Source organism: Condylura cristata, unplaced genomic scaffold (genome assembly GCF_000260355.1).
Source record: "Condylura cristata isolate star-nosed mole 26May11 unplaced genomic scaffold, ConCri1.0 scaffold00032, whole genome shotgun sequence".
Taxonomy (NCBI): Eukaryota; Metazoa; Chordata; class Mammalia; order Eulipotyphla; family Talpidae; genus Condylura; species Condylura cristata.
The window spans coordinates 884,725-899,363 of NW_004567133.1; the positions used below are offsets into that span (position 1 = coordinate 884,725).

The window sequence follows — 14,639 nt, forward strand, 5'->3', positions numbered from 1 at the left end:
GAACTCATGCGGAAGCGGCTTCAGATTCTCAGTGCAGTGCTTTAACCCGCTGCGCCACCAGGGAGGGCCTATTTATTTATTTTTTAAAGATCTATTTATTTATGTGTGTGTCGGGGGGTGGTGGGGGTGGTGAGAGGATTCACCAGAGACAGAGTGGGGAGCAGAACAGGACTGACTTAGATACACTGCTGCGGGGAGCAGCAGATGGGTCAGGAGAGGTCTCTATGCCATGTGGTCACCTCCCTGGCTGGGGATTGAACTAGCGCTGCACTGGGAGATAGCTTCATAGTTAAGACTTAACCCTGTACCACCAGGGAGGTCCCCTATTCCTTTATTTAGAAGCACACATATCTTCCTAATTAATTCTAGCATTCTCTTTCTTCAAAATGAAAATGCTTTTCAAGGGGAAAAAATAAAAAAACCAAACCCAAAGCTGATGCCTACTTATAGAAACATCTGGACAATACTAAAACCACCACCATGCCTTGGTCACCTTCCCAGACATTTTTCTTCTTATGAGTGTTTTAGAGGGTCACTGCTTGCACTGCTGCGGTGGTGGAGGGATGTGTGTCTGTCGGTGCGAGGTCGCAGGCCCCTTTCCACATCAGTGACTGCAGCTCTGTCTTACACTCACAACGCCTGGTAATGTCTCACTAATCGGCCTCCCACCTGGCTCTGGGGTCTCCACTGTATGTCTCCACTTTGGAAATGAGGCTGCAGTCCCTGCACTGAGGGCCTCGCACAGAGGTCAGGCTCCCTTCCCCAGCTCACCCTGAACAGCAGGAAACCTGGGACACTTGATTTGTTCCTCTCATTTATGGGGCCACTAAATCTCAAAGTCGTATGGTATGATAAGGTCCCAAAATATTGATAGGCACAGAGTGTCATTTTAAATACCAAGCAAATCTAAGGGCTGTCAGGGGAGAGGTTGAAAAGGATGTAATTGTCGAGGAGAACCCTTATCAGGAACCCTCATTGCCAGAGCTACTCTGCCTGTGCTGAGGCAGTGAGGATTTCAATCTGATTTCCGAAGTAAACAGAAAGCGGTTTGCTCTGTGATGAAGGTACTCAAGGTAAAGGAGGGTAACTGGTGTTGTGTAGGGTCCTCTCCTGATGGCCGGTGTCCACACGTGGTGGGGGTAGGGGGCCAGTTTTCCTTCCGGAGTTGTGTGCTACTTACTGATGGGGGTGAGGGGAACACCAAGAAACGGACCTTTTCTGTGTCTGCAAACCAATAGACTGGTTCCCTCTGGGGCCTTTTCAAACTCCTTTCCACCTTCTAACAGACCATCCCATGTGGGATAATTCAACTGTCTGCATATTTGAAATTTTGGGAAGACTTCTGTTTACCAGTTTAAATCTCCAAAATTGGAATAGTAGTTTAAGAAGCCTCTTCACTGCCAATGAATTACTGTAGTCCAGAACTCCAGACCTGACAGAAATCGATGGCGATGAAGAAAGGAAATCGGATCACCGAGGTTTTGCCGGGACTGGAAGCAGTCAGAACCGCGCGTCAGCAGGAAGCCCCGCGAGCCCGCCGAGCCGGGAAGCAGCTAGACCGTACCTCGGGGGGCCTTTCCATCGGGCCCTCTTTCTCCTCTTTCTTGGTTTCTTCCAGTTCTTGAAATTTCTTGGTCAGTGTTCGAATTTCCTCTCTACAGTGGGCGGGAAGAGATGACCCGTACTGGTCAGCACACCGGATGAGGACTTAGGACAGGCGAGAGGGCTGCCACAGGGCTGCAAGGCCAGCTCTGGGCGCAAAGCGGCACCCCGCCACACCCCATGAGAGCGTCCCCACTATCAGACTGAAGTTTCAGGACAGCTACTCTTGAAGCTGTGCTAAGTACAGGCTGGGGGGGACAGGGGGAAGTGAACAGCTTGGAACTGTGTGTGTTTGCTGGGAAAACCTTGAGCGCTGGTTCACTTACCTCAAAGCCTCCTCTCGCTCTCTCCTTTCCTTCTCACCTTCCTTCATACTTTCCAGCTCCTTCTGCAGATCAGCCTTTGTCTGTAGTAGCTGCTTTACCTCTAAACTGAACACAGAGAACCAGGACAATCACAGACATACTTACTTTCAGTGTGCCCAGTGTAATTTTTAAATTTTTATGAAATATCAATTTTTAGAAAGAACCTATTAATTCAAATGGATGCATTAGACTGCATGGAGGTCAGGGTGGGGGGGCTGGGGTGAAGGCATTTGCCTTCTGCTATAAACAGCAGGCAGCAGAGAATTTAGTAGGCCAGTGAGTCCTTCTCAGACCAAAATGTGCGCATAAGGGTCTCGTCAGGGCAGAGTTGTATTTAGGAGTCTGGGGCTAGCCAGGGGCTGCGCCTCTGGCCTCCTGGGGGGCAGGGGCTGCTGGCTTCAGGACATACTCCAAGTAGCAAGGTCTAACACATAACACCATCCCAGAAGACATATGGGTTGTGCTTCCTCATGACAGAACTGTAACTAGAAGCGACAACAAACAGGAGACAGGCCACATTTGACTGGGTCACAGATTAAAACGGCACAGAATGAACAATGAACAAGCAGAACTTTGAGGCTTGGCCTTACAAACTCAAAGGGTCACACTAGAAAATTCACTGTATCTATGGCCTAATTGATACAAAGATCAGCCATCATGAAATACTACTGAATATTTTAATTACTCCACACAAGGTCTGATGATCTAGCTATTTTATGCAAATCAACAAAAGCAAATGCTTTGCTAAAAATAAATTTGGATATCTCTTTGCATTTCAGAGTAAAGAGAAAAATGGCATGTTTCCCCTTAGTGACATAATCTAGCTGACTAATGACTACTTTTGAACACTAAAGTTGCCTTTATTTCCCCAAAGAAACGTCTGGGGATCACACAGAATGACGCAGTAACTGCTGGGAGCTGCTATCTGCCCCCAGCGCACAGGACCGCTGGGACACGTACTCTTTCTCCAGCAGCTGGGTCTGCAGGGCGCTCCGCTCCCCTCGCAGGCTCTTCACTGCCCCCCGCAGGCGCTCGGTGTCCTCCTGGCGGTCGGGGTGCAGCTGCTTAGGCACAGTAGAGCATGAGGCAGAGTGAGCCAGTACGCTGGACTTAACCCCTTCTGAGTGTAACTTGGGGCTTTCCATCGAACTGATTTTCTGGAGGCAACAGAGACATGGGTTAGATGCTATTTCTTGTTTTTACTTTCCATTGGTGAAACCCAGAAGAGAGACAGTGACCAAAGGGAAACTCCCCTCCAGCAAGGCAAGAGCTCTGCTGTGCCCTGGCTGACGATGAGACCCTGATGAGACCCTCCAGAATCCGGAGGCCAAGGGCAGGGGGCCCCTAGCACTCCTCCCTCCCCGTCAGAGCAGAGACTCAGACCTGGGTGGTGATGGGGGTGGGTGCGGGGAGCCAGCAACCCGGAAGAGAGAACCACGGTCAGAGGGAAGGTGAATTCATAACCATTTATTTGTTCCTTTACCCTAGTATTTCCCTAGAGGTTCTGAACATTCCCACTTCTGCTTTCAATCTGATCTGGAGTCTGACGCGAGGTCCTCTGCTTTCAATCTGAAATGCTACTTCAGTCTGCCAACAAAACGATCCCGAGCACCTGCAGATGCCACTGCCAGCAGCACTGCCTCTCGGCCTAGATAACTCTACCATGTGAATCCTGAGCCACCTCGGATGCCTTTCTTCCCATAGAAGTTTTATTTTAAAATGCCCACAGTCTTTGTAAGTATGTGAAATGATTTTCTTCAAACGTTCCACTCTAGCTTTACTCTGCTCCGCCCCACGGCTCTCATTTAACATTCCAGCAGGTTACGCTGAAGGTATTGACACTGCTGATCAATGGCAACAGAATCAGACTGATTATTAGTTTGCAAATTTACACAGAAGCTGTGCCAGTTTCCCAGTGTTCTGGTTGGCAAAGTATGAATGAAAAGTCTTCTATGAATTCCAACAGTATACAAGCAGAGAAGCAAACGGTGGTGGTGACATGCTGTAAAGGGTCGTCTGGAGCAGGTTCCCTGCACCCGTGTGCTGCCTGGGTACGCGCTCAGCCCAACCTCCTTCTCACTCAGCGAAGTGCCTGTGCGCCCCACTCTGGGAGCCCCATTGCCTTACACATGGGCAGGTGTGAAGGGGGGGACACCAGGAGGTGCACTCACTTTTTCCAGCTCTGCGATCCGCCTGAGCAATCGGGGCTTGCTCCACTCCATGTAACCTGAAGGAGGCAACGGGATGGTAAGACACGCTTCCACAACCACCCCCGGCCCTTCAGCCTGGACACCCCCCATCTCAGGAATGGTCCAATTGTGCCCCGAGGTCACACAGCGTGTGGCCGCCAGGAGAGCTGGGACAGGATGCCTGCACAGGGAAGATCCCCGCCCCCTGCGAGCCCCTCCAGTCTGAGTGACTGACATTCCTTCCCGATCCTACTCTGGTCAGACTTGGCTGCCCCAACTTGTTATGAGCCTCCCAAGGCCACCAGGATCGCACGCTGTGGAATCCAGAGCTCATCCTGCCCTGCCCCTCCAAGCCCACAGTGCACGTGTCCCTTCCATCACCTGGCCTTCAGGGCATCTCAGGCGGCCGGCTTCTCTCCCATCAGCTCTGCAGACTTGCACATGACCTACCTCTGAGCACCATCTCCTTGGGCCAACCCAGTCCCTTCCTCCCCTGCTCACCTGCCTGGTGATGGGAGGCTCACCTTGCTCCTCAGGTCACAGAAACGCTGCCTGAGCTTGGGGACATGTGTCACACCCAGCACATCTGACAAGTCCCTCTCCCACACCTGCTCCTCTTCTGTCTACCCCTGTGCTGGCTTTTCAGCTGCTCGGATAAAAGGGCCTCGACCTGGCTCCCCTCATCTCACACGGCAGGGTGCTAGCCCGTCCAGGCTAGCAGCAGCCCTTCAGCACTGCAGGCCCCTTTTCTACACACAGTCTTAGCACAGAAGCCAAGGAGCTTCATGAAAAACACAGCTCCCCTCTGCTCAAATCCTGCCCCTGGACTGGCTGGCAAGGCCCTGATCCCTGTGTGGCCCCCACAGCTTCTGTATTGGTCACTATGGCTCTCCCACTGCTGCCCATGCTGGGCACACTGGCTACCAACGGCTGTCCTCACCTCTTTCAGCTTTGAGCTGTCACCCTCTGGTGGGCATTCCTTGACACCTCTGCTTGCAGATACACGGCCCCTAGGCCTCTGCTACTTTCCTTCCTCCATCTCCCTCTTCCTCCTCCTACTGGCCCCTCTCTCCCTCTAAAGGACCTCTAGAGGGCACCTGCATGTGATACTGCCACCTTCTGCAACACTGCCTGGTGCACACACAGCTGCTGCTCATGATTTGGACTAAATTTCCAGGTAGCGCTGCTCTGTGGGGTGCGTCTGCAAACGAAGGAGGATCTTCGTGGACAGGAGGGAAGCCTGGCTTTCCCACGGCAGTCACCCCATGTCTTCCCTCCGGGGACGAAAGACACGGCCTCTCTGCACAAGTTCCCTCCCGGGGTGGCGCCCTCGCTCCTGGGCGTCTCTGGGGGTTACCCTTTATTTTGGAGCCAGTGGGAGAGTTACTCAGCACACGGTCCAGGTCCTCCTTGAGGCTCTGGTTCTCCTCTGTGAGCTCCTGCACACTCCTGGACAGGCTCAGCAAGGCACTGCTCACCTTCTTCTGCCTTTTGGGGCCCGTTTTCTTCTCTATTGGAGGCCTAGGAACAAACCAACCATGTGGTAAGAAGTGGGTTTCTAAACCAATTTAATAAATGTCTAAATGAGGGGCACAGGATGATGGCCCTGGCCTGCGTGCTGCCAGGGCTTCTGCAGATGAAACTTGCAATGGAACAGGAATACTAAGGCTGAACCCAGGTAGGCAAGCTGCTCCCCCCCAAACAGGATTCAATCCTCTCATTAGTAAACCTATGTAACAAAGTATTCCATTACTAGGAATACATTTTAAATTGTATCACTAATAGATTGTGGAAATTTGTTTTCTCTTGCTGCATTAGTATCTCTAGTAGTTTTGGTTCTGCCTCTTAGCCCATGAAGTTTAAAGTACAGCCAGTCCTCATTATGCACAGAGTGTAGATTTTGTGCGTGATTTACTGTTTAACAATTACCTGTAGCCCCAAGAGCACTGTGGTACTTTCAGGACCACTCATGGATAGGGGCTGAGTATTGGAAAGTTGGAGGGGAACCATGCGCCCTGTAGAGGTTGATCCAGGGCCCCCGCCTCCTCTTCAGTCTCATAGTGTCAACAAGCATCATTTTCACAGCTATTAGGTGGAAGCTTTGAGTTTTTGTGCTTTTCTTCCATGATTTCACTAGCTAACCAACCCCCCCGCCCCCATAGTGCTGAAGCGCTGCTGGGTATCCTAATGCTGGGCAGCTGTTGGGTGAGCTCTGCGCCAGCCTGAGTCAGTGCTGTGGCCCAGCGGTTCAGGGCCAATGCGTCAGTAGCTTTTGCTACAGAAGGCAGCTTTCAGCAGAAACACCCATGAAAACAGGCTCACTTTGGAGGGCTGATGAAAACATGTGGCTAGAGACCCTCGGGAACCGAGCCCCAGGTTTTCCCTGGGAGCAATGGTTCAGTGTTGGTGGAACATTCTACAGCAGACACAAGAATCGACTGTTATTTACTCTCTGGCTCTTTACAGGAGAAGTTTCCGAACTCCATATTAAACATCTGGGGGCGGGGGGGAGGAGTAAAGAAAAGACGAAGCATAGCACAGCATAAATGTTTGCTTTCTGCAGATGCCAGGGACGTGACCCATCCATGAGCAGGAGTCACTCCTTCCAAAGGATTCTGAAAGACAGGCATCATCTGGAAAATCTACAAGGTGAGGAAACCTTGCTGTCTCTCCTAGTAAACTCATCTGGTAAAATGAACTTGTACTTGGTATTAAATGTCTTTCTTAAGAGGAAGATCTACTCAGAAAAACAGGGTTTCCTAGCTCTGAGCTGGCAGCTGTGAGGAAGTATGAATGACTAATGCAGGGAGCATGGAGCTGCCTCGGCAGTAAGCAAGTGGCAGCATTGAAGGCAGAGGGTAGGCATCCCAAATGAAGACAGGCAACCCTAACCTACAATGCAACAGCGAGGGGTGTGGCACTGCCCCAAAGAACACTCAGGGAGTCTGTGAAATGACAGACACCTACTTCGGGGCAATCTAACATAAAGATAACACATTCAACATGGTCCCCCAAAAGAGGATCATACTTCTTTCCCATCGTTTCCGAACTTGCCAAGAGAGTCTGGAGACGATGAATCTGTAAAGATGAAATTTAAATGTTAAAATGCAAAATGAGCATGAAGATCTGCCTCTGAAAAAACTGTTCAGATTCCTGATCCCTGCCCAGCAGCAGCGGGCGAACAGTAAGGGATGACTAGTCAGGTGAGGAGATGAGAGCAGGGCCCTGGCGCTTCAGTGGGCCGTCACCCTGCTCATCACCCGGCTCGGCCTCAGACTCCGGCTGCACTCTCCACCCCTCACCCCACAGCGGGCCATTACCCCGCTAGGCCTCAGAACCCTGGCTGTGCTCTCCACCCCTCACCCCACACCTGTCAGAGGGCACTCACCTCCTCATAGTAGGTCTCCATGGCAATCCTCATCTCTTCCAGGTTAGTGGTCTTCATGTCAGTCTGCAGTTTGCTAAAACCCAAGTGCACAGTTAGCATGGCAGCACCAGCATTTCCGGACAGAATAAGAGGAGGAACAGTTTTCCAGAACTCTCAGAGAACTGGCAGGGAAAGGAAGAGCCCAACACAGTTGCCCCTCATCTGGCAGCTGGGCTCACACAAGACTGGTTTTTGAGATTGGTAAGAGAATTCCTCACACCCGCATGACCCTCCGATGACGGACTGGCCACTCCTTGGGAGGTGAGGAAACCGACACTGAAGAGATTCTTTACTAAAGAAGTGTCTGTGCTGAGAAATTGGAACTACTGTGAAGAGAGGCCTCAGGGGGTAGAAAGGACAGAATGCAGCTGGGGGGAGGCGGGAAGGGAAGCTTGAAAAAGAGGCCTCCTTCCCTGGTACTGTCAGTAGAATTCAGCTTGTTTTCAGCAGTTAACAATTTTAAAGGCTGTAGCAGAAAAATGAAAGTAAAGTTAGAGTTCAGGGCTCTGAAACACGGAAGACAAATAAGGGGGGAGTATAGGAGAAAGAGGAGACATGGGGCACAGGAAGTGGGGGCCTCAGACAGCCTTGAACAAACCCAAACATAGCTGGCTAGGAAAGACCAGGCCCTGCACGCAGACAGGATAGAAATGTGTGGCAGTATCAGGTGAGGGTGCGAGAGAGAGAAGCAGCTGGGGACACCAACGGAAATGTAAGTACATAAACACAACAAGTGACCCACAGAGAGCTAAGGGAAGAGAGCATTTCTTAAGTATAGTGATGAAAGAAAAACCCTGTTCCTTGGTGACACTTGGCAGAGGTAGCTAACGCTCACTTTCACTATCTGGCACAAAGATGAACTGGCACTCGGGAGGGACACCGACAGAGGATGGCCCTGGGAACTAAAGCTCCTGACTCAGAAGACACTAACTGCTGCCGAGAAAGAGGACAGAGCAAGTGGGCAGTGACAGTGAGCCCGGGGGCAGGCCGGCAGGGCTGCCTGCCCGCCTCGTCTCCGTACTTGATGGTGCTGTCTTTGTCCTTGCACTGCTGCTCCAGCTTGAGAATTCTCTGCTTCAACCCATTAATAACCTGCCAACAGAACACTGAGTCAAGTTTGTGGTTCCCATGTCCCAGCCTCCCCTCCCTCTAGAGACTCAACTGTCCCATCCCCATGAACACGGTCAGGCTGTCCTCCCTGAGCCTTCGCTGGCTTTGCCGCTGGAGCATGCAGCAGAGAAGGGGTCCTGCCCTCTTGCACATCGTGCACTGGCAAGTTGCAGGGCAGGGGTGGGGATGCCCTGGCAGCAGAATGCACGCCGAAAAGGAGGGTTTCCTCTGTGCAGAGCCCACCCTCGGAGAGTGGCGGGATGCAGCGCCAATTCCTGCTGAGGAAGCGAGCACACTCTGGACTCCCATGTCCCAGCCCTCACCTCGCCCAGCAGCTCTGTCAGGGGCGAGCAGCAGTGAAGGGCCAGGGCCAGAGTTGGGCAGACACGCCCTGGCCCCCAGCCCTCCTGGGACCCTGCCTGCACATCCACCTCCTTTCTGCCAGCTCTCTCATTATGTCAGCTGGAGACAGAACACCTCTATACTCCGAATAAAACAAGATCCCTTTCTTAGTAGCCAAACAACTTTTTTGTTGGACTTTAACGTAATTTTAAAGATTAGTAATGTGTGAACACAATTTCTTGCAAAAAATTCAAGACACGAGTGAAACCAGACCCCTTGACCTTGCACCTTCCAACTCAACATCCTTAAGGCCAAACGCGCACACTCTGTCCTCGCTGTGTGAACACTCGGGGGGAGTGGGGGTCGCCAAGGAGAAAGTGGCACCCACCGTGACCACCCCTGTGTCCCACAGTTTTTTTTTTCACTCCACAGACCTTTATGGTGAGCCCCCTGCTAGTTCCCTATGTTGAAGTTCTTTTTCCCAACACATGTGGCTTATTTGCCCATTCTTCTATTGATAGACATTTACATTATAACCAATTTCTATTACAAACAATCCTTCAGTAGGAGCCCTGGGCCCGCCCTCCTTCCTGAGGGGAGGCGGCGACAAGCAGACAAGTTAGGTCTCGGATTTGGCCACCTGGAAGGACGACTTGGCTTCTCCCCTCAGCAGTGTATGTCAGTAGAGCAGCCTAGAACCCAGCTTCACAGGGCGTTTGTCATTTACTGGGAACCCAATTTGGGAAAATATTTTAGCCTCAGTTTCCTGATTTTAAAAATGGGGATTGAAGTCCCTATCACAAAAAAATCAAAGGCAGCGATGCACGTGTGTGTGCCCTGTTCCAATGGCCATGCTCAGGAGTGCTGTCACCAGAGTGTTTCATTCTGGAAGCACTAATTCCTCCTCAAGCACTCCGGCGGCTATCTGGTGTAGTCCAAGCATAGAACCGGGCTCTGTGAGTCTGTTCCAAGCAAACTGATGCTATTCTGTAACGATCTGGACAGATTCTTTGTTCTAGACAGGCAGTTCTGTGGCTCTGATGAATACTGTCCTCTCTCCTCCCCTTCACACCGACCCAGTTCCAGTCCATCATTGCCTATAGGTTTTTATTATAAATCTGATTCTCATTAAACCCTCTATCACATCACCATTATTATTTTACTCTTTACGTTCAATTGCCTCCCTTTCAGTTTTCTTTTCACACATCCCGTTTAAAAAAAAAAAAAAAATCCTTCCTTGACTCATGAGGTTTACTGTGATTCCTTTTGCTCTGAACCCTAAGGATTACTGCCATAGCATTAATCAAATAAAAGCTCCATTTTCCATCCTTTGTTTCGTTCACGTTGCATAACATAGGAGACTGTGTTTTGGCTTTGTTTCTCTGTGTTAAGTATCACTTGTTCAGCACAAGGCTTTTACGTATGAGGGGACGTTCTCCACAGTGACTGTTTTTCCTTACTGTGGTACAGAAGCTCAGCCTCCTCTCACCGCCCCCAGGCCCCGCAGCAGAGTCCCCGTGGTTCCGCGGAGAGTGGGTTCAGGAAGCTCTGAGCTTCGTCCCATCTCTCGCACTCCTCTATGAGAATGCTTTAGAGAAAAGGCTCTTCTCTGTGGCCACGGGAGGACTTTGGGGGAAGGTTTCTGTCCTGCTGGAGAGTATACTCACCCAGCCAGTGTCAGGCCTTTTCTCTGCCAGAGTCCGAACAAAATCCGGGCCCTGTGGTAAGCAGATTGAGAAATGAAGACGTGTGGCTTCTCCGTCCCCGGTGAGTCTGAGGAGTGGACTCCTGTGGCTCCCACTCCACAGTCAGGGCAGGACCACCACAGGGCCAGGACTTACTCGGGATGGATCCAACAGCTGTTCTATCTGCCGATCCTTTCTGTTATTTTCCTCTTCTAACCGCCGGAGCTTTGTTCTCATCAGATCCACATCACTTTTCTGCATGTGTAATGACTGAAGGAAAAAAGGACCATGCACACGGACCCATGCACACACAGCTGTGTACACAAACATCCAGTGAAACGCTGAACTGGAGAAGAATTTTCAAAGCTGCCTGGTTCCCCATAAGGGTGCTGTGTGTGGTGGATGAGAGGGACCTGGCTGTCGAGACAAGGGCTGCTACTGGCATGTAGTGGGTGGGCACTAGGGAAACAAAACGCTACTACGTGCAGGACAGTCCCGTGCAATTCAAACTCTCCCCTCAAAACACCAGCGGCCTCCCGCAAGAGACCTGTTCTTCAAACACTGTGCGGCAACTCTGGCAGGCACCATGCCACCTGTGCCCTCTCGCTACGACTACACGACTCAGCCCGTCTTTATCACGCCATGTAACACTAACACTCCTCAAAGGCTAATGCCCACTTAAAACTCCCATCCTCAAGGCCTTGTTGTTAGAGTTATGGTTCCCAAATGCTGATCTGAAGATCAATTTTGCACCAACATGTGGTGGGTGAATTGAGGAGAAAAATACTATGTCGTCAGTTTCTCACAAAACAATTTCTCACCGTTTGCTTTCTGTAATGGTCCTGTCTTTTGAATGCGACCCCATTCCTTCCTACTACTATGGGCCTATATGGCCTGTCTATGAAACGATGACAGTAGGCTATTTTTTATTTTTGTTTTCAATATCCTCACTTGAAAAAGCTTTTTCCTGGTCTGTGAAATCCTGAGCCCCAAGTGCATGAGGCCAAGCGTGCTCATGAGCTCTGGTCAGCTATGTGATAGCTAACTGCTCCCGGCATCCGATCTGCAGCCAATCTAGCCACTTACTGTGGAAATACAAAGAACTCCTAGTGCTCGAAGAGAGGTTGACTGTCTGAAGAAAGTCAACCACCACCACTGAAAGAACACCCAAAGTGCACGGCTCACCAAGGGAGATCTGGCACGTCAGTCAGATGGCCACAGTGGGCAAGACTCCCAGTGCTGCTGCAGGGCATGAGAGAGAATGGGCACGTGACGAGTGTTTGATGAATAAATCAGTGGGTACAGACACTGGGGAAGATGGGAAATCTAATAATGGAATTCTGCTTCCAGGATATGTAACAGACTTACTTTTTCTTAATCCTCCTATAAAATGTGGTTAAAACCCCCTTTACCATCATAAATAAAACCACCATAAAAGGCTCAGGAAGGTGGGAAGGAGGAGGCAGACTAGCCAGGATCCATGGAACAACATGCAAGGGTGCTCTCAGTTTTCTCTTTGCCTCCTGTATCCTGGGCCCAGGTGCCCAAGGCCAATACCTGGCCAAGCCAATGCATACCACACGGACTTTAAGAAAGCCTCAAGAAAAGCCTCTTCTTTCCAGCTGAAGGGCCAGGAAAGGGGCATCCTCACAAGGCAGAAATTGTACAGATAACACCCACTCCTCAAAAAACAAACAGACAAAAAACCTAAACAGTGGCCCCCTCTGTCAGCAAAGGTTGTGTGGGGACCCTGTCTTTCATCCTCTGCTGGGCTGAGTCAAGGCACTGCATTCTCACTGGGTGAGGGTGCTGGAGAGTACAGCGGGGAGGAGGATGCAGACAGACAGACAGACAGACAACACACACCTGTGCACATGGAGTGCAGGTGCATGGCAGATGCAACACTGGGGGAACCCCGGCAGGAAGACTGAAATCCTAACACATCAATAAATGTAAATGGCCTAAGAAAGTCAACTAAAAGACAAGAGCTATATACTCTATATGAAACTCATTAATATAATGATACAGGTAGCTGAAAGTAAAAGCAAGGAAAAAGAGATACCACTGAAACAGTAATCAAAAGAAAACAAGAATGGTATTATTAATTTCAGATAAAGCAATCTTCAGAGAACAGAAACAGGACAGCCATAATCATCATTATACAAGGGTCAATCCATCAAGATAACAGCAAGCCTAACAACTGAACAATAAAATATGTGAAGCAAAAACTGATAAAACTGAGAGGGAGAAATAGAAAAATCCATGATTATAGTTGGAGAAGATCAGTGAAGGCATAGAATAATTTTCCACTATCAACCAACAGGTTCTAACTGACATTTACAACAGAACAGCAAATTTTCCAAATGCCCCCAGAAGACAGAGTACATCCTGGGCGATACAGAAAACCTCAGCAAACTGAAAATTAACAAGATTTAACAGTGTATTTTCTGGCCACAACCGAACCAACTGGAAGTCAATAGCCAAGAAAACAGGAAAAATCTTTAAGCACTTAAGAAACTGAACAACACAATCGCAATAATCCATAGGTCAGAGTGTTAAGGGAAATAATACCACACACACACACACAAATACAACATATCAAAACTTGAAAGACATAGCTAAACAGTGTGTCTTTGAGCTAAACTGGGTTCTTTGAGAGGAAAGAACCATGAAGCACTCAGCAACCAGGATGGGCCTAAGAGCATTACCGTGAGTAGAAATATCCATGATTCCATTTACACAGCATATCGAGCTGTCAAAATGATGAGATGGAAGGAAAAACCAGTGGTTCCTAGGGGTTGGGGATATTGCAAGGGAGAGAGGGGTGTGGCTATAAAAGGTAGCAGGAGAGAGGTCTGTGTGATGGAGCTTGGAGCTCTGCTCAGGTTGTGACTGCAGCAAAAGGCCCACGAATCTACAGACAGACAACAGGACTCAGAACGATGCACACATGTGCACACGTGCACACACACAATGAGGGAAACACACACGCACACATGCACACTGCTCCAGTGTCAATGCTCTGGCCTGTCGCTGTAGCTATGGCAGATGCAACCCTGGGGGAACCCCGGCAGGATGGGAGGGACCACTTGCTACTATCTTGCAGTTTCTTGGGAGTATGTAATTATTTTCAATTCCATTTCTACAAGTGGTCTACAAGTATTGCTCTTTTAGTTTGTCAGGCACAGTACTAAAGCATGTCGTGGGTGATTTTTTTAATGACTCCTGATAGCCCTATGAAACATGCTCTGATTATCCCCATTTTCAATAGGAAACTGAGATGTCACTTGCCACAGAAAAACTGACATTCAGGAGCCAGGGCAACAGAGTATTGAAAGTAATATTCTCTCTGAATTTAAGGACTTCAGCTGATTTTACCTAGAGACCCACAATTGGTAAGTTTGAGTAAATTCAGTGTATTTCTACCCAGATACCCACTTTTAGCCCCAAGAACATTGTTTCCAGTGGTGGTAATGCTGTGATTACTCAGAGTTTCAGTGTCTCTCAGAGTTCATTTAGGACAGTCACCCAAACAAAGTAAGAATTCTCTACAGTCTCTGATGATGGTATTAGAGAGTATATCCAACATTTGCTAAAAATCTCGACGGACAAGCAAGTATCGATTCATCAGGGAACTCTCTACTGTCAACAGCTCCTGAGAATGAGTGTTCTTTGGATGCTACCTCCAACCTTTCTGGACTGCCTGGCACACAGTGGCTACACCAGTACGCCATGGGAGAGACTGCTGCCACTCGGTACCATGCTCTGGGCACACTGGCTGCCCGCTCCCCACTCCCCGTCTAGTGTCCACTGGTCACAGCCCTCCAGCATGTGGCACTGAGGATAGTAGGTCTATAGACTAAGGGTAGGAATGAACCCCGGTCTCTTCTTCCGCAGCACAGGGTTATCAAAGACTGGT

The 14,639-nt window shown here is 49.7% G+C and overlaps 1 protein-coding gene across 3 annotated transcripts in view; it reads right to left on the minus strand.

Moving 5' to 3' along the window:
- Nucleotides 1-14,639, minus strand: part of IQCE (IQ motif containing E) — a 36,572-nt gene that overhangs the window by 12,950 nt on the left and 8,983 nt on the right. For 2 of the 3 annotated variants that reach the window (XM_004691640.2, XM_012731981.1), the window contains 10 exons: nucleotides 10,877-10,990; nucleotides 10,703-10,753; nucleotides 8,605-8,675; nucleotides 7,545-7,617; nucleotides 7,185-7,234; nucleotides 5,514-5,677; nucleotides 4,139-4,194; nucleotides 2,928-3,124; nucleotides 1,929-2,033; nucleotides 1,565-1,655 (listed from right to left, as the gene is read on the minus strand). In XM_004691640.2, coding sequence (XP_004691697.2) covers nucleotides 1,565-1,655; nucleotides 1,929-2,033; nucleotides 2,928-3,124; nucleotides 4,139-4,194; nucleotides 5,514-5,677; nucleotides 7,185-7,234; nucleotides 7,545-7,617; nucleotides 8,605-8,675; nucleotides 10,703-10,753; nucleotides 10,877-10,990 — 972 coding nt within the window. The remainder of the gene's footprint in view (nucleotides 1-1,564; nucleotides 1,656-1,928; nucleotides 2,034-2,927; nucleotides 3,125-4,138; nucleotides 4,195-5,513; nucleotides 5,678-7,184; nucleotides 7,235-7,544; nucleotides 7,618-8,604; nucleotides 8,676-10,702; nucleotides 10,754-10,876; nucleotides 10,991-14,639) is intronic. The other variant, XM_012731980.1, reaches the window with a different exon arrangement.